At 49.2% G+C, this 18,913-nt stretch overlaps 1 protein-coding gene across 3 annotated transcripts; it reads right to left on the bottom strand.

Moving 5' to 3' along the window:
• Positions 1-890: 890 nt before the first annotated feature.
• Positions 891-18,908, bottom strand: ACAD8 (acyl-CoA dehydrogenase family member 8). Of its 3 annotated transcripts, none has more exons than XM_030841745.3 (11): positions 18,726-18,906; positions 14,336-14,436; positions 13,731-13,900; positions 13,005-13,114; positions 12,529-12,605; positions 12,078-12,215; positions 8,589-8,724; positions 8,409-8,506; positions 4,853-5,005; positions 4,183-4,285; positions 891-1,705 (listed from the first exon to the last, which is right to left on the bottom strand). In XM_030841745.3, the coding sequence occupies exons 1-11, from the start codon at positions 18,832-18,834 to the stop codon at positions 1,653-1,655; spliced, it is 1,248 nt and encodes a 415-aa protein (XP_030697605.1). In that variant the 5' UTR covers positions 18,835-18,906; the 3' UTR covers positions 891-1,652. The 3 variants fall into 3 exon arrangements, with proteins under 3 accessions (XP_030697605.1, XP_060160302.1, XP_030697641.1); XM_060304319.2 differs by lacking the exon at positions 18,726-18,906 and adding an exon at positions 18,277-18,703; XM_030841781.2 differs by lacking the exons at positions 8,409-8,506; positions 8,589-8,724 and having other exon boundaries at positions 18,726-18,908.
• Between the last annotated feature and the right edge of the window lie 5 nt (positions 18,909-18,913).

Raw genomic sequence — 18,913 nt, 5'->3', positions numbered from 1 at the left:
TGGCCGGCCTCACGCTCTGTCTTTCCCCACTCAAATTCCTCCCCCACAGGCATCCCAGAATGTTCCTCTCAGTGGATTAATCTCATCACATCTTCCTCATTAAAAGCCTTCCGTGGCTCTCCAGTGCTCGGCCTTCGTAAGGCTGCATCCAGATTGAACTTAAATCTTTCCATCCCGGGACCGCCCCGCAGAAGCAAAGTGTCAACAGCTCCCACTCACAGCCTGCACTTTTCCTGCTCCCGGTTCTTTCCTGTCTGAAGCTGACTTTCTTGGTTATCTTTAAATACCACACATCATCATAAAGGCTTAATTTGAATTCCTACTTTCTCCATGAATTCCTTCCTACAACACTTGTGCGGCATCATTCTCTCTTCCGTAGACCCATCATTATCTTGCACTGCAGCTGTGGAGTTAGGCTTCTGAAGGTGGAAATTTAACTTCAGCTTCGCGGTAGACCCACAGCCTGTCCCCCTGCACTACCCAGTACAGTGCCTTAGACTTCGAGGTCAAAACAGAAAACACCTGTCGTAGCTAAGGGCACAGATGTTGGTCTCTCTAAACACTGACTTATAGTTAAAAAAATACCTTGGATATTTCTTTTATAGAGATGAGATGAAATAATGCGGTGATCATTTATAACAGGGTTCTCTAAAAAGTCTACATCTTTGGGTATTATTTTAAATCTACTTTCATAAATCATAAACACTACCTGCTTTACAAGGCTATTAATAATGTAAGGAACCTACTTTTAAAAAGTCAACTTGGTCAAGGAGAGATTTTTGTTTATTATCCCAAAGTCTAGTTAAATGTTTAATTAAATGTAATAAAAATTTAAAAAATAGTCGTGAAGGCTTATTTAGAAAGATAAAATAAAAACCAGTAGACCTGAAAATGGTACAGAGAGGGGTAGATTTATTAATGTAGTGATTAAAAACATTTAAAAAGAGGAGCAAAAAAGCAAAAACTCAGGAAAAAAGTATACTCAAAGCACTTATAAGGAAATGTCACAGGAACTTTGAATACCATTCCCAGACCACATGCTTCTAAAACAACAAGTATTCACAGTTCCAAATAATCTCAGCCCTTGATATCCAGATAGTCCAGAAGTGCAGATACGCCCTAAATCTCAGCTTAGGAGAAGGATTTCCAAACGCTCATTTCATCATGATTTACATTCAGAGGAGGAGTTGCTGCAAAGGAAGAGCAGCCCACAGAAACCTTCTGCATCTTCAGCCGAGGCACAAAGAACAGAAAAAGACAGGAAGACGCTTTCTCTCCATTTCTCCTTTCCCACACCTTTGCTTTACAGTCAGGAAAAACCCTCAACAGAAGTACCCAGATTCCCAGAAGAGGAATCTGGTGAACCAGCAAAATGCAGACAAATCAAGACTGTGGATCCAGGAAAGGACAGTGGTTTCGTGGTCAGTGTTCACTGGTCACCCTCTGCGTCAGGAAAACAAGGCGGCACGTCTTCTTGTAACGTTCCAGCCAGGGCAGCTCCTGCCGTCCTCCAGGTGCCGCCCTCCAGCTGACGCTGTGATGGTGCCCTGGACAAGCACAGCCCTTCCAGCGCGTCCTGGACTCACTGTGACAGTGCCGTCCACATGGAACCACTCGACACTGATCCTCCCATCGGAGCCTCAGTCCAGGGGCTACTCCTGCAGCAGGCTTCTTGAGATCAGTATCCGCATCACTTCGTTGCTGCCTGCAAGAGCGAGAGAGGATGGAGGGGCTTAGGAGCTGCCGGGCCTGAGAGTCAGCAAAGCTCTGGCTAGGGATGTAAAGGGCAACGTCGCTTTTTTTTTTTTTTTGCGGTACACGGGCCTCTCACTGTTGTGGCCTCTCCCGTTGCAGAGCACAGGCTCCGGACGCGCAGGCTCAGCGGCCATGGCTCACGGGCCCAGCCGCTCCGCGGCACGTGGGATCTTCCCAGACCGGGGCACGAACCCACGTCCCCTGCATCGGCAGGTGGACTCTCAACCACTGCGCCACCAGGGAAGCCCGGCAACATCGCTTTTTATCTTGAAAGATGTCAGGAAGTGAGGAAAAAATTTACTTTTAAAAAAACCTCTATATATGGACATATATACACTACCAAACGTAAAATAGCTAGTGGGAAGCAGCCGCATAGCACAGGGAGATCAGCTCAGTGCTCTGTGACCACCTAGAGGGGTGGGACGGGGGGGTGGGAGGGAGACACAAGAGGGAGGAGATATGGGGATACATGTATACGTATAGCTGATTCACTTTGTTATAAAGCAGAAACTAACATACCACTGTAAAGCAATTATACTCCAATAAAGATGTTAAAAAAAAAAGTAACCTCTCCTGATAGTCAAAGCAAACAAAATAAAACAGCAGAACATACAATAGTATACGTAGTATGACTCTACTTCAAAAAAATGTATCTATGGGGGGTGAGATGAATTGGGAGATTGGGATTGACATATACACACTATGCATAAAACAGATAACTAATGAGAACCTATTGTATAGCACAGGGAACTCTACTCATTGCTCTGTGGTGACCTAAATGGGAAGGAAATCCAAAAAAGAGAGGATACATGCATATGTATAGCTGATTCACTTTGCTGTACAGCAGAAACTAATACAACATTGTAAAGCAACTATCCTCCAATAAAAATTAACTTTAAAAAATGTATCTATACAAGCGCAGAAAAAGGTCCAAAAGAAGATATTTTTGGTCTTAAATATAAAAGGAGCCCAAAGTATTAGTTCTGATGTCAAAACATGAATGATCTTTTTTAACTTTTCTTATATTTTGTAAGTCTGCAACAATAAATATACCAACATCACTGGTAATCAGAAAACTGAATTTTAAAAAAACAAAAACATTTTCCCTGAAAGAAGGGGGGGGTCAGTTGCTTGCTTCATTTTTCCACTCTTTTTTTTTAGTTTATTTTTTAATTTCCACTCTTTTTAATGCAAAAAGAAATATTCCCCACCATGAGGAATGACTAATCACACATCTCGAATAAAATCAAAGCTGAAATTTCCTATCTATCCAATAACAAAGTCTGGGGGGAAACAAGTCACGAAGACCAGTGCGCACATCTTCCTACAAGTGGGTGATGGTGTGGCCTGAAATAAGCATGTCTGGCTTTTCTCAGTTATTCTAACAGGGGTGAAAGAGTCAGAATGAAGGGAAGTCTCCCGCACTCACCAAGGCTGGAGAGCAACAGCCACGTACGACTGGTCACAGAAGGAATGCGGCGACGGGTTTGGCCTGCGCACTAGCAACCCTGCTCATAAACACGCTTTAGGGACAAGGTTTGCAGCAGAAAGCAGATACTAAAGCCTGTGACTTGGACGTGACACCCCGTGGTGGCTCTCAATGTGGCTTCCAGACAGGCAGGAGCAACCTCCCTGAACCCTCGTTAGAAATGCAGATCCCCAGGCCCACCAAGACCCATGGAGTCAGAAGCTCTGTGCTCACAAATCCTCCCAGTGGTCCTGACGCTGGTCGGGTCTGAGAAGGATGCTTCAGAAGCCACAGGGAGGCTGGTGCTTCCTTCAGGTTCCTTCACTCAAAGTCACTTCCATAAGCCTTTGCCTCATCTGCTGCCTTTGCTACAGTGTAACAACCTCAGCTGCCTACTGGCTAAACAACAGTCATGTAATTTGAAGACTTCCAAATCAGCGTGGAGTGGGGAAGGCCCTGCAGAGCCCGACGCCAGCAGCTTACCCATCTCCTGCCCGTGGGCCTGTGATCGGCAAGAAGATGCCCATGTGTGACAATTAATTTACTGAAAGCTCCATTAGCAACACTGATGGTCATGATCAGTGTGTAGAGGCTGGAGATCAAACTAGCTCACATCTACCCTGGAAGTTACTGTGGAGAAGTCCTGGGACCCCTGAGGACCAAGTATTTTACAACAGTGAAGAACAGCCGCTGCTGCAGTTTTCAAAATGCTTTCTCGGATGTTATCTTCGTTTGTGCTGTCTCTATAAATGCCAAAGGCAAAGAGCAGAGAGGGGTGACTCGGTGACTTCCGTGGGGACAGAGCAGGGCCTCCCGGCCCCCAGGCCAGGTCAGGACGGCACAGCAGGCCCCTCCAGAGGGGGCCAGGAGCAAGGAGGGAGGAGGAAGACAGGAAGCACGGCGACAGACGGCAGGGGTGACGGCTCCGAAAGGGAGAGAACCACCTTGGCCACTTTTACCTTCGAGGATCTGATGGACCCTGGAGTCCCGCATGTACTGCTGGACCGCGCAGTCCTTCAGGTAGCCGTAGCCCCCGTGCATCTGCAGGGCCTGGTTGCAGATCTGCGGGGACAAAGGGATTAGATACCTCGGATTCTGAGAAGGCTCCGGAACAGGGGCTCCTCTCTCCGCCCCAGCCCTGATCTGGCTGCCTGCCCTGAGCCAACGTGAGGAAGGTGAAGGTGCCAGCCAGGCCAGAGGGTCTCCGGTTCTGTGTGCACAGGGACAACGAGGGAAGTCTGCCTCCTGAGCGAGCCAGTCCCCACCCACGAGGGACTCAGAGGCCTCTGCCCTTCTCGCCTGCTGTCTGCAGGGAGAGGCTGCCCGCCCCACACCAGCTGGAGTTCTGGTGAGCGGCAGATGCAGCCTCGCTGTGGAAATGGCTCTGTCCCTGACATTTAAACAGTGCTGTGGTCTGACCCTTCTTCCAAAGGCAGCATCTCACCCAGCGCACAGCCAAAGGGCAGAGACAAAACCTGATGTGCGGCGGCGTGGAGCAGGTGAAGTGCCGGCTGAGCGCCCACGTGGGCCTCTCCTGAATAACTGACGCCTTACGCAGCATTCCAGGAGCAGCCGGGCGGCCCGCCACAGGCCGGTCGCCCAAGAGAGGCAGACAGCAGCACCACTCACCGCAAAGCATTCGTCTGTAGCGAAGAGCTTGGCCATGGAGCACAGGGCCACCGCATCCTCACGTTCCTCCTGCAGAGCCACGGCTGCGTTGCGGATCATCAGCCGTGAGGCCACCAGCCTGGCCACCATATCTGCCAGTTTGAACTGCAGGTACTGCAGTGAGAGGAGAGAAGAGAACCAGACACACAGACAAGCTCAGAGAGCCACCTCTAACCGGGCCGCTTCTAAGGGGCCCCAGGCTCCACAAAGAATGTGCCTCGTTAAGTTCTAAGTCCACTGCACTCCCTGCACTTCAGCATCTCGCCTCCTTAGGAAGATGCTCCCTCCGTCTGTCCCTTCCACCTACAACCAGTAAAACGCCCACAGCTCTGCCCGGCACGCCCTGGGACCCCGAGCCCCTGCACACCTCACGGGGGGTGGGCTGGGACCCAGCACGGGCAGGGCCAGGAAGCAGTGGACGTGGTGCCCGAGACCCCTGCCCCGGCAGCAACAGCACAGGCCATAGCAGCGCCCCGAACCCAACAAGCTAGACACAGCAGGGCGCCTGCGACCCCAGCTCCGGCCCCGCCCCCCCCCCCCCCCCCCGCCTGCTGTGGTGGCAGTGCTCGTGACCCAGGCAACCCCGAATGTGGCAGAGGTGCCCGCCGTCCGGTGCCCCTTGAGGCGACATCAGCCACAGGCACAGCCCCAGGCACAGCAAGCACCAGCACGCCCAGCGCAGCACCTCTGGCAGCAGCGGCAGAGGCAAGAGAAACCAAAGCCCACACTACAGCGCCACCTGCCGAAAACCAAAGGAAAGTTAGAACCAAGTAAAAAAGCTCTACCCAAGAAGGTACTGGCTACTTCAAATGGGCCAGCAGAGGAACAACTCACCAAGCACCATGCAGAAGCACGGTAACACGTGGGACAACAGAAAGACGACAATTCTCCAGAAACTAGACTTAAAGTCATGGAATACTGGGACCTAACTGATGGAGAATTCAAAATAGCTGCATCAGGAAACTCGATGAGTTACGAGAAAAGTCAGATGGGCAGTTCAATGAGCTCAGGAATAAAACTAATGAGCAGAAGGACTACTTTACCAAAGAGACTGAGACTCTTAAGAAAGAATCCAACCAAAATTCTGGAGCTGAAGAACTCAATAAATGAGACGGAAAATGCATTAGAGGGCAATGGGGATCGAGCCGACCACAAGGAAGAGGGAACTAGTGAGCTCCAAGACGGAAATCTAGAAATGATTCAGGCAGGAGAGGAGAGAGAGCTAAGATTAAAAACACGGGATCCTACGAGAGCTATCCCACTCCATCAGGAAGAGCAACAGAAGGACAGTGGGCATCCCAGAAGGAAAAGACAGGGGAAGGGAGCACAGAGCTTGTTTAGAAGTAAGAGCTGAGGGCTTCCTTGGTGGCACAGTGGTTAAGAATCCACCTGCGAATGCAGGGGACACGGGTTCGAGCCCTGGTCTGGGAAGATCCCACATGCTGCAGAGCAACTAAGCCCATGCACCACAACTACTGAGCCTGCGCTCTAGAGCCTGTGAGCCACAAGTACTGAAGCCCGCGCACCTAGAGCCCGTGCTCTGCAACAAGAGAAGCCACCGCAATGAGAAGCCCGCACACCACAAGGAAGAGTAGCCCCCGCTCACTGCAACTAGAGAAAAGCCCGTGGGCAGCAACAAAGACCCAACACGGCCGAAAATAAAATAAATAAATTAAAAAAAAAAAAAGAAGTAATAGCTGAGAGTGTCCCAAACCTGGGGAAGGAACTGGATACACAAGTCCGTGAAACTAAGAGAAAACCTAATTATCTCAACGCAAAAAGATCTTCTCCAAGACACATAATATTAAAACTGTCCACAGTCAATGACAAAGAAAGAATTTTAAAGGCAGTCAGAAAAAAAGGGCAATAACCTACAAAGGAACCTCATTAGGCTAAGGGCGGAACAGAACTATCTTACAATCCAGCCGTTCCACTTACGGTATTTTTCCAAAGAATATGAAAACACTAATTCAAAAAGATACATGCACCTCTATGTTCACTGTAGCACTATTTACAACAGCCAAGATATGGAAGCAACCTAAGTGCCCATCAATAGATGAATGCACAAAGAAGACGGGGTGTACGTATACAATGGAATATTACTCAGCCATAAAAAAGAATGGAATCTTGCCTTTTGTGACAACATGGATGGACCTAGAGAATATTATGTTAAGTGAAATAAGTCAGACATAGAAAGACAAATACCATATGATTTCACTCATACGAAGAGTCTAAAACACACACAATAAATGAATGCACAAAACAAAACAACACCACATAGATACAGAGGACAGACTGGTGGTTACCAGAGAAGAAGGGGGTGAGGGGAGGGTGAAATGGGTAAAGGAGATCAACTGTTATGCTTATTGATGGAAATCAGACTTTCAGTGGTGAGCTCACTGTAGTGTATACAGAAATCCAATTATAATGTATACGTGAGGGACTTCCCTGGTGGTCCAGCGGATAAGACTCCACGCTCCCAATGCAGGGGACACGGGTTTGATTCCTGGTCAGGGAACTAAGATCCCACATGCCACATGCCACACGGTGCAGGCAAAAAAAAAAAAAAAATGTATACATGAAACATATAATGTTATAAACCAGCATTACCTCAATAAAGAAAAAAGAAAGAAAAACTGGAACACAAGCAAAAGAAAAAAGAGATAAATCATCTAATCCCATCCCCCTGAAATAATTACTTCTTGCATTTTTCAGATGTATCCCTGAAAGTGTTTCATTAATATTTATACAGGGACTTCCCTGGTGGTCCAGTGGTTAAGACTTCACCTTTCAATTCAGGGGGTGTGGGTTCAATCCACAGTCAGGGAGCTAACATCTCACCTGCCTTGCTGCCAAAAAATCAAAACATAAAACAGAGCAATATTGTAACAATTCAATAAAGACTTAAGAAAAAAAATGGTCCACATCAAAAAAAAAAAAAATCTTTTAAAAGAAATTTAGGGCTTCCCTGGTGGCGCAGTGGTTAAGAATCCGCCTACCAACGCAGGGGACACGGGTTCGAGCCCTGGTCTGGGAAGATCCCGCATGCTGCGGAGCAACTAACCCCATGTGCCACAACTACTGAGCCTGTGCTCTAGAGCCTTCAAGCCACAACTACCAAAGCCTGCGCACCTAGAGCCCGTGCTCCACAACAAGAGAAGCCTCCGCGATGAGAAGCCCCTGCTCGCCGCAACTAGAGAAAGCTGTGCACAGCAGTGAAGAACAAAAGCAGCCAAAGACAGACAAGTAAATTAATTAAAAAAAATTTATACATATTCATGTATTCTGTAAACAAAGCAGAAGCATACTCCTCTAAAATGTCGTGCTTTTTCTTGCCAGTCAATGTATCTCGAATCTTTTCACGACTATAAGCAAAAATTATTAAACAATTATTGACAGAAATAGAGCACAAGTTCTGGCTGAAATGGGGGCAGAACCCACAAGAGACATCCGGGCCCCACAGTTGTAGAGAATGTTCTAGAGACAAAAGCAAAAGCTAGTACACCGGGGAAGTTACCTGGTTACTGGCCAGGGGCTCTCCAAACTGCTTCCGGACCTTGAGGTGGTCTCGGGTGAGGATGACCGAAGCATAAGCAGCGCCCAGAGAGCAGGACGCTAGGAAGGACGGTACCAACACGTCAAGTGAGCCAGGGGACCGTGCTGCCCGCCCGCCGCTCCTGCCCCCTGGGGTCCTCACCGACATTGATCCTCCCCCCGTTCAGTCCTCTCATGGCAATGAGGAAGCCCTGGCCCTCGTCCCCGATCCTGTTGGCCACAGGGACAGCACAGTCTTCAAAGATCACCGCTCGGGTCGGCTGTGAGTTCCACCCCACCTGGCAAAAATCAGGGGCTGTGTGGCTGCCCAGAAGTTGACCGCTCAGGGCAGCGTCCTGTCCACCAGGCTCTCCTATCCCTGGACTTAGTCCCTCGGGAACTTCAATGAGGAAAAATAGAAAGGTCACACAAATATCTGTCGACTCAGGTTTTTCTCTTTCAGCTCAACATTTTCAACACATTACGAGCATCTACTTCCTAGCGCCCACTCCACCAGACCAACCTGTCCCCAAACATTTCCCACCGCTTCCTTCAGGATCGGGCAGAGCCCTCCTCCTTTGTGGCACCTCCATGAGTATATTCTTCTATAAAAAACATTGACGGTATAAGGATTACTCGGAGTATGTGTCCTTTTATAAGGACAGTGCAAGGATCATAATGACCAAGAGCCACCCTTGTCCTTTGAAGAGCTCAGCGTTGTTGCACGTGGTGCCGTAACGTCCACCACGCTGGCCATCGGCTGCACGGACCCGGCGAGATGCAGGCACTGGCGCGTGGGAGCCAATCACACACACCTTCTCTCAGCTTGGCTGCCGGTGACGTCACCCTGGTGACATCATCCCGGTGACATCACCCCGGAAGCCAGAAATCGGTCCGGGGAGAGTATTTCCACCACAGAAACTGGCAAACACTGCACATGAGGGGCTTCTTGGTGTCTGCTTTTCCCAGGGAGCTGAGGCTCAGTGAGGCAGATCCTGAAGAGCACAAGACCAGACAAAGCCCCCGGCTCCCCGACAGCTGAGAGCCCCACTGCCCTCGTTCAGGGCTCCCTGCCGTGGGAAGAGGCGCTCCACCCACAGCCTTTTATTTAAGGTTTTTCTTCCAAGAGAAGGGCTCAGTCCTTCTCTTCTGTCCGTCACCCTGTACCCTCGATTCCACTCAAACTGTTCTGCGACCTGTGCGGCTGACCTGTTGACCATACTTCTGCTTCTCCTCTCCCTCCCCGGAAGCACTCCCATCTCCAACCTCCGTCAAAGTCGAGCTTCACTGGAACCTCCTGAGGCCCTTCCGGTCGCCTGAGCCAGCACTGACCTCGCTGTCTTTCAGGCCCCCAAGTCTGAAACCTTCCCACACTGGCCTGTGTGGTCTCCCTGGAACTTACCTCCCATCCAGAACATACACACGTGGAACGGGGCAGACGGGCAGACCTTAACGACAGCCAATCATAAGAGAACCACATACAAACAGCTGCTACCTCCTAGCCCCTTCCTGTGAAAGCAGCTCCCTTCTCCCCCGGGCAGAGAACCCCGCTCCTCAACCCCCAGAGCCCCTGGGAGGCTGCAGCCAGAAAGAAGACCCTCCTCCCCACCCCTCCGGCAGCCCCGGCCGCCCAGGACCAGGGGAGCCCTGTCCCGTCCATCTGTCTTTCCTTCCACAGACTGCCTTCCCACTGCCACCCCTCCTACGGGAAAACGCATTCTTCTGTACGAAACCTTTTAACAATTAAATCCAACATAAAACAATTCCTCACACCACTTTCCCATAAAGCCAATGCAGAACTGGTTGTTTAAAGCTCTCAGCTACAAAATGTGCTCAGTAGGCCAAGTCAAAGCATGTGCCTGCAGGAAAGATGGCCATGCAGCTGGAGAGAAAGACCCGCTGCTCAGGCCATCACGGCAGCCAAATCAGCCATGGCGATCAGTGGGTGACCCTGCACCCGGCCTGCGCAGCCCTGCCTGCCTCTCCAACTTCATCCGTTCCCTTTGCTCACGACCCCCCGGCCACACGGAGAGGCTCTGGCTTCTTCAAACAGGCTCATCCTGCCCCCACCTCGGGCCCTCTGTCCCACTGCCGTCTCTGCCCAGAACTGTCCTCACGGCCGGCTCCCGTGACGCTGCAGACCTCATCTCAAAGGACACCTCATCTTCAGAGAGTCGTCTGTCCCCACCCTGAGAAGCTCTCCTCCGTCCATGACGTAGCCTCCAGCCTGCCTTCCTCCCTTGCCCTGAGCGCTGATGGAAGGTACCGTGTTGGTTCCTGCGCCCGCCCTTCACCCTGCTGCTAACAGGCCAATTCTACAGGGCAGGGCGCGTCCGTGCGGGCCCCTGCTCTGTCCCACCACTCGGTACAGTGGACCCCTGCTAGCTGCTCAATGAATGAGACACCCTTCCAAATTCCCCACACATTATAGGACACGTAAAGCAAGACGAATAATTAAGAAGAAAACAAGCAAAAAGAAATACGATATATATGCTTAAAAGCGAGAGGAGACAGAAAGTAAAGGTAAAGAGACGCTTTTTGTTTATGGAATTTACTTACAGTTTTTCTCCAGGCCCTAACCTTGTCAGCTTTGGTATGCTATCAACCGATACCAGAAATACTGATGTGCTGAAATAATCATCACTATCTTTACAAGCACAAACACCAGAATCAGTATGACTTGGTCCTGTAAAATTATGTCAGGCTCCATGTCAGTCTGTCTTATAATCCCAAACAGACATTCCTAGGATTAAGAAGTCTTAGAGCTACCTATCTCATATACCACGTGTACACAGCTTACATAGCTTATAAAGGTAAGCCGATGTCTTAGAATCCCAGACAAGCTGTGGTGATTCTTGTACCCCCAGGAGCGAGTGTAAGCCTTTGCAGAGTCTGTGTCTAGCAGGTCCTGCTTTCCTGTACAAGAGAAGGGGCACTGAACCTCTGAACTCCTAGCAGCTAGAAAGGATCAGGAAGGTCATGAAGGGACGAATGGGGAACCGGGGAGCCAGGAGAGGAGAGGTAGATTAGGGGCCATTTCATTACTGACTTCTCTCCAAAAGCTCCAACTCTAACAGTACCTGCTGGAGGTGGAGGCCAGTCACCTGGCCTGGCCCACCGGACTAGATCCCACCCTCATCACCAGTGACAGTTACATAACCACAGGTCTACTGTTCATGGCCTTGCTACTTCTTAATCCTAAAAACGTCTTCTCGAAGCCTATGGAAACACTCTTCCTCTTACATTACTGAAAGACCCACAATCACTTCCAGTGAGTTTTACTGTATTTTTATTTAGAGAAGAAAAGTGGCCCATATGCTTTTCATTCCTGAGACCTCTAGTCTTCTGCAAGCATTTCCTCCTGGGGGAACAAGAGGGCATCAAGATAAGAAGGTAGATAAGAGATACAGGCCAAAAGTGGCTGCAGGAGAGATGACAGAGAAACCCCTCCTATTGATGAACTTCCTGGCAAATGCTGCCACTTCACCAGCGGTCCAGCGCACTCTGACGCCCTATCCCGCTGGTACACTGTGGAAACCCTAATTGAAGGCCAGTGAGCCAGTGTGGAACCCATTTCCCGAAACAGAGCAGAGGCTGGTCTGGCAGAAGCAAGAGGCTCACGACCTGACTCTCCCTGTCCAACCGCACTCACCTTTCTCTCCTTCTTGCCGAAGCTGAGGCCAGGGGTCCCCTTCTCAACAACTATGCACGAGATGCCTTTGGGGCCTGGTCCTCCTGTTCGGCACATGACCACATAGATGTCTGCTTCGCCTCCACCACTGATGAAGGCCTGCGGGTTTGGAGAGGGGAAAACACTGCGGTCCTCTGACGATGGGACAGTGAGAGATATGGTGGCACAGAGAAACTAAGGAGGGTTACAAAGAGCCGGCACTGAGGCTGTAGCAAGGACAGACACTAGTGAACGGAACTAAGTGGACTGAGACCAGAAGAGAAACAGAGACAGTGAACACGGGAAGTCGGCCTGAGGTTCCCTCCCACACGTACCACCCCCGGGAACGTTCACTCGCGGACTTGGGGTCCAGGCTGTGGAGGCAGGAGGGGGACAGTCTGCCCGGGGAGGACCGAGGACGGCATGCTTGTACCTTGGAGCCACTGAGCACGTAATGATCTCCTCGTCGCTTGGCGGAGGTCAAGAGGGAGGCGGCATCACTCCCACTGCCTATGGCAGGGACAGGAGGGAAGCATAGAGGTGGGAGAGAGCCTGGGAAGGTAAGGAAGCCCCGGCAAGGCTCTACCTGAGAAATCTTCCCTTACAAAAAACACCTCAGAGTTTGATACTTTAAAATCCATATGGCTGAGAAGCTCTCTATACTTGTGAAAACTGCATACGGCAATCAGACCCTTTTCCATCTCCCATCACACTAGCTTGCAAGGAGCCTCCTACAAGGAGGTTCTGGTCTGCAGCCTGGAAAGACTCTGCCCTAGAGAGCTCTTAGCCTGTGACATCAGGCCACGGCCATCAGGCACTCCTGGTCAACAACGGCTACACGTGCGGGGCTGAGAAGGCACGCCCCGTGATTTCCCATGAGCCACACCTCCTGCTGCATGGCAAACCCACCTGGTTCAGTGAGGCAGTAGGAAGCAAACTTCTCCATGGTACAGAGTGGAGGGCAAAACCTGTGCCTCTGTTCCTCACTTCCAAAGGTATCAATCATCCAGGCACACATGCTGACAGGTACACCAAGAAGAGACATTGACAGAGATAGAGAGGGAAAAGAAAAGGAAATTTGAGGGGGGAGGGGAACGGGGAAAGAGAACAAAGGCAGCAAAGTAGAGTGAAGCAGAACAGAGTGGGAAGGGAAAAGTCACAATTGAGAAGATTCATCTTTAAAGCAAAGGCCTGGATTAACACATATTCCTGGAACACATACTACCCAGACGTACCCAGGGCCAAGGTATTTCCCACCTGGATGCTGTTCATGCTATTTCTAGTTAGGTTAACTGAGCTCCCTAAAAATCAAGGAGTCACATGTCCTTTCCCAAATTAGTGGAGGCTTCATCTCTGGGCTGAGGAAAAGGGAACAGGCCCCAACCACTCTACTGGAGAAGTCTGTTTGGTACCAGGTCAATCTGGAATTTGGGAGAAGGCCAGCATTCTCTAAGCAACATACAAGATGACAGATTCAAGTCCAACAGGGAGCAGCAGACCTAACTGCGAACTTTTAACTGTCTAGTCCTTCAAGGACAGCCAACCTGAAAAGAGCAACCTTTTCCCTGTTTATATAAAATTTCCCAGCCAGCCCGCACGAGCACGTCACCGTGCTTCCCGATCTTGGCCACTCACTTGTGGATGCTTATGTAGGCTGTGGTGCTGGTGCAGCCTGTGGCCAAGGCTTCAAAGATGACAGAGGTGTCGAGCCGTGACAGTCCAGACCCTCCTACATCTGTTCGTACGTAAATCCCCCCAAAGCCCAGCTGGGCTGCCTTCCGCATCACATCCACTGGGAACAGCTCCTGCGTACAAAGAGCGCAGGGTCATCAGCAAGTTATTCACAAACGGCCTTTTCTTTAGAGGGCACAAGGAAGGATCAAGACGTTTGCACTCGGGAGAGAGTAGGGAGTCTCTTAACATGCCTTTTGTCATCTATATAGTGGAACCAGTTAAAATGCATTCTATAAGGACTGGTTTCTGGCATCAAAGTTTCTTTTTATCATCAATAGAATTGCCTTGGTTTAAGAGTGCCCAAATCTCTGTGCAATTAAAAGAAATGATATCTACAGGATGCGGAAGATGCTTTCCAGGAAAGGAATCACACCACTCCTGGAACTTGCATTCGCTGTGAGAGTTTTAAGTGGAGAATAAATACCAAACAATCTGGATCATAAGGAGGAGATAAGGGTCACTGCACGAGGTGTCTGTGGGGACATCCAGCACAGGAAAACCCGCACCTTCTGGTCCCACTCTGCCATGTTTGGCGCCATCTCCCGGGCAGCAAAGTTGAACGCCACTTTCTGGAACTCTTTCTGCTCTTCGTTTAGTCCCGTAGAAGCTGTGGGCAAGGCGGCATTTACTCAGAACCAGGACAGGGGTCAGGGAAGTGTACTGCAAGCAAGAAGCACCACGAAGCCCGGGCCGGCGGTGGACCTACGAGAGCATTCCCACAGGGCACACCACCTCCAGCACCCACCGTTAATCAGCGTCTTGATGTAGCATCACCTGCCTCCTTCCTTCTTTACTCCCAAACAGACTGGCTGACTTCATTTACCTTGTTACTTATTCTTTCAATACTCATCTTCATCTCTTCCTCCTCACGAATCCACATTAAAGGAGTAATAAACACACTGACCCTCAAATTATGATGAACATATTTTTCCTTCAGGATGTCCTGCATTTTCTGTATTGGAACCTGTGTGTATTTGTCTACCAGCTACAACAGTTTCATTTTAAAACATCAGTCAGGAAAGGAAGATACGTGTACTTTGGCTTACCTTCCAAATTAAGGAAAAGATCCTGTAACAAAGCTGTGCATTTGACAGTCACTGATAACAATGATAACGAGTCTTCCAGTGTTGAAAACATGGCTAAGGCCTTCCTAAATCCGTCTTCACCTAATGGATTCACAATTTTTAGAATATTTTCTTTCCTAACTGTTAATGCTGTGACTTTGGGTAACTCCTTCACTTCCAGGTCTAAGCTACTTAAAAGCTAAGGAAATGAACTGACTGAGCAATACCAAGAGACAGGTAGTGGACAAGTTTCTCTAGAACCTTAAACATTTTGTAAAAGACTATACTATTCCAGTATTTCATCAAGGCTGATACTCTTTAGGAGAAAGATATCTGCATGAGCCTACGTGAAATAGTGACCACTCAATTCACAGTGTCATTACTTTACAACTTTTCTTTAAAGAGCCAGTTCCCCGAATGACACGAACACTATTTATTTTCTATGTTTTTTTTCAAACACTGTGCAGAATGAGGTAGGACTCAATTGGAAAGCAGAGCGACAGGCCATCTAGCTGGTCATGTGGGCCTGAAATAGCTTTCCCGTTTTGCAAGGTGATAAGACTTTCAGCTAGAGACAGGCCAGAAGCTAAAAGGGAAGAACCTAAGCAAAGCTCCTGTGAAAAACCACAACCTTTTGGGAACCGTGTAGAGAATCTAGAAATGAAAGGACCATGAATCCTGGGAGCCACCATGCAGAAGGGTCAGCAACCTGCACAGGGTGACAGACTTACGCTGCTCACGTTATCTTTCTTTTGTTTTCTTAGGACTGCCGTTTTGAAAGGACCGCCTGCCTCACATGTGCCAGGAAGAGAGAACGGAGTGTCTGCTGCAGCTAGAGGCACAGTGGTGGCTGAGGAAACATCAGGGGAAGAGGAAGTGCTGGGCTCTCCACTGCTTTCTAAGGTTTCAGCCTTTTGGTCCTGGGGTGATGCTAAAGAGCACACCCGACCACGACTTCCTTCAGTGCCCGACTGTCCTGCGCGGCCCTTCCCACTGAGAACAAGGGCAGGTGGCAGCATGTGTCTCTGGGTAGACCTGGGCCTCAGGAGTGGCTGCTGTGTGAAGCAGGACAAAGCTGTCTGTCTGTAGCAGGACCCTCACCAAAATGGGAAACTGAGAAGTGAAGAGTTGTGAGGATTAAAGATGACGCTACCTTGAGAAGTCCAAAGCAGAAAACTACGTTGGGTGTTGCTCTCGGAAATGTGGTTAGGGATAAACAATTCATGGTTCCTTGCCTGGGAGTCGGGTCATTTTCCATTCACAAAAGAATACTGACTGTCTACCATGGAGCAGTGCTGGGGTGTCAAAGATGAAAATGGTCCATTCACCCAAAGGATGACATAAGTGGTGAGAAAGCAAACATCTGACTGTACACGGGCTACAATACTTCCGTCCCAGCAAGAGCTCAATATGTGTCTACAGATATTATTATTAGTATTTGACAGAGTAAAACAAGTAGTTCAGGGTATAAAAGGTCTAAGAAGTAGATCTGAATTGCATACAAAGTAAATAAGAGGGAATGGGTGTACACAAATCAGATGTACAGGCACACCTTGTTTCATTGCCCTTCATTTCTCTCTGCAGAATCTGTGTTTTTTACAAACTGAAGGTCTGTAGCAACTCTGTGTTGTCAAATGATGGTTAGGCTTTTTTAGCAATGAAGTATTTTTAAATTAAGGTATGGACATTGTTTTCTTAGACACAATGCTACTGCACACTATAGACTACAGTGCAGTGTAAACATAACTTTTACAAGTACCCGGAAAACAACAAAGTCGTTATTGCAGTATCTGCTTCATTACAGTGGTATGGAACCAAACCTGCAGTATCTCTGAGGTGCACCTGTATAAATACAACATAATTACATATTTATTTAAGATAGATAATAATCAATTCTAGATAATGGAATGCTAACAAAAGGAGAATACTGCTTGGAGAAAAAAAGTGGAAATGGCAAGCTAAAAAGTAAATTATTCACAAGAAAGCATGGTTACTGAGTAAAAATACCTAAGTTCTCAGAAAACATGCACTGGAAAACAAAACAAGACGAAAACCAGGAACTTCCCTGGTGGTGCAGTGGTTAAGAATCCACCTGCCAATGCAGGGGACACGGGTTCAAGCCTTGGTCCGGGAAGATCCCACATGCCACGGAGCAACTAAGCCTGTGCGCTACAACTACTGAGCCTGGGCTCTAGAGCCCGCGAGCCACAACTACTGAGCCCGTGAGCCACAACTACTGAGACCGCTGTGCCACAACTACTGAAGCCCACGTGCCTAGAGCCCCGTGCTCCGCAATGAGAACCCTGCGCACCACAACGAAGAGTAGTCCTGCTCGCTGCAACTAAAGAAAGCCCGCGTGCAACAACGAAGACCCAATGCAGCCAAAAATAAATAAATAAATAAATTTATTAAGAAAAGAATCTTTGAATGCATCCAAAGGCCAAATCTAGCCAGAGACTCAACAGTTCTGAGAATCCTGGAGCTCAAGGAACGCTTGGGAAGCTGCAGCAAATCACAATGAGGGAGCACTGGACAAGGAACCAGGTGTTCAAGATCTGGGTCTGCAACTATTAATTATACAATTTTCAGGAAGTCAGGCCTCCAGACTCCTCCCTCAGCCTCAGGTGCCCTGCTGTAAAACCAGGGGGCTGCACTAGACACTGAGCAAGTTTCCTCATCTGTAAAATGATATATCAGATATAATGAAAATCATAACGCTCTTAAAAATTACTTTTCACATTAAAATATGCCATGAATCAATGAGAAATCTTTGTTGATCACTTCCATTAACTTGATATTCTAATATGTAGAATGATACACCTAAAGGACAGTTTTCTTTCATTTTACTAATTAAAAGAGCATTAAAAAGCACCTTCAACTGGTTAAAGTTACACCACTAGCCACCGGATATACTTATATTTAACCAATTTGTTGCCAATCAACAAAGGTGACCTTGCTTACCGAATTCTAAGGGCTAGGATAGGGTGGCACCCTGTGAAGGTGTTTTAGAACATTGAGAAGAAAACTGTCCTATACCTTGGCGTCCTTTACAGCTCTGGATGTCGAGCTAAGGCCCTCACAAGCTACTCTGCTGTTTTCAAAACTGTCATTTATTAAAAATTTTAAAAAAGAAAGACTTCAAAAGAAAAAAGTGGTTAGGCGCCCGACAACGTCACAAAGTGTCTGGTTACACCCTAGGCGGCCTAGGTCCCCCCCACTCCGTTACTGGCATCGAAATTATTTGCCTGGTGCCAGGAGACATTCAGATCTGTAAGCTCTGGTAGTTTCCCATTTGCAACAGGTTATTTTTCTGCAGAAATTTCAACAGTTGAAGTGTTTTGTAGTTACAGGTGTTGTTCTATAATTTATATATGGGAGCAAACCTTGTATCACCGGAGATTTTGTTCACCAATCACAACCAGCCCCGGGCTTTTCACATTCTTACTGCCTTTAGAACCGATGGTTGTGATTTAAAAAAACAAAGTCACGAGCTTCCGCGGCGGAGCCCGTCGTTATCCGAAAGCAGATGGGTAACGACGTAGCTCCGAATTGTGAGAGGAAAGGTCGCAGGGGCGGCCTCGCGAAACGTACCGCCAGCTTCATAACGCAAAGCACGGTAAGGGCGGTCTGTACAAGGACGGACCAGCATCGGCCACCGGGCTGAGCCGCCGAGGGTCGCCCGCCCCCGGGGCCGCGCCACGTCTAAGCCGGGGAGACCACTAGGCCCGGGGCGCCCGGACAGGCCGACGCGGTGAATGAGGGCGGCCAGGCCGGCTAGGAGGGCGGCCGGGCCGGCCAGGTGGACGGACCCCTACCCCCGGGCGAGCCTTACGATCGATGCAGGAGACCACGCCCCGCCGACCGCTTTCGGCGGGGGCCTGGAGCCCGCCGCGCAAGCCGCGCAGCCGCGCCCCGACACGCCACCACGGGACCCACAACATAGCCGCCGCCTGCTCCACTCCTTTCAGCTCGGGCCGAGGTCTGAGCGCCGGTGACCCCGACCGGCCGGCCACAAGGGCC

This window comes from Globicephala melas, chromosome 8 (assembly GCF_963455315.2).
Source record: "Globicephala melas chromosome 8, mGloMel1.2, whole genome shotgun sequence".
Classification (NCBI taxonomy): Eukaryota; Metazoa; Chordata; class Mammalia; order Artiodactyla; family Delphinidae; genus Globicephala; species Globicephala melas.
The sequence above is the reverse complement of the archived record's forward strand: the minus strand, read 5'-3'. Positions and strand labels throughout refer to the sequence as shown.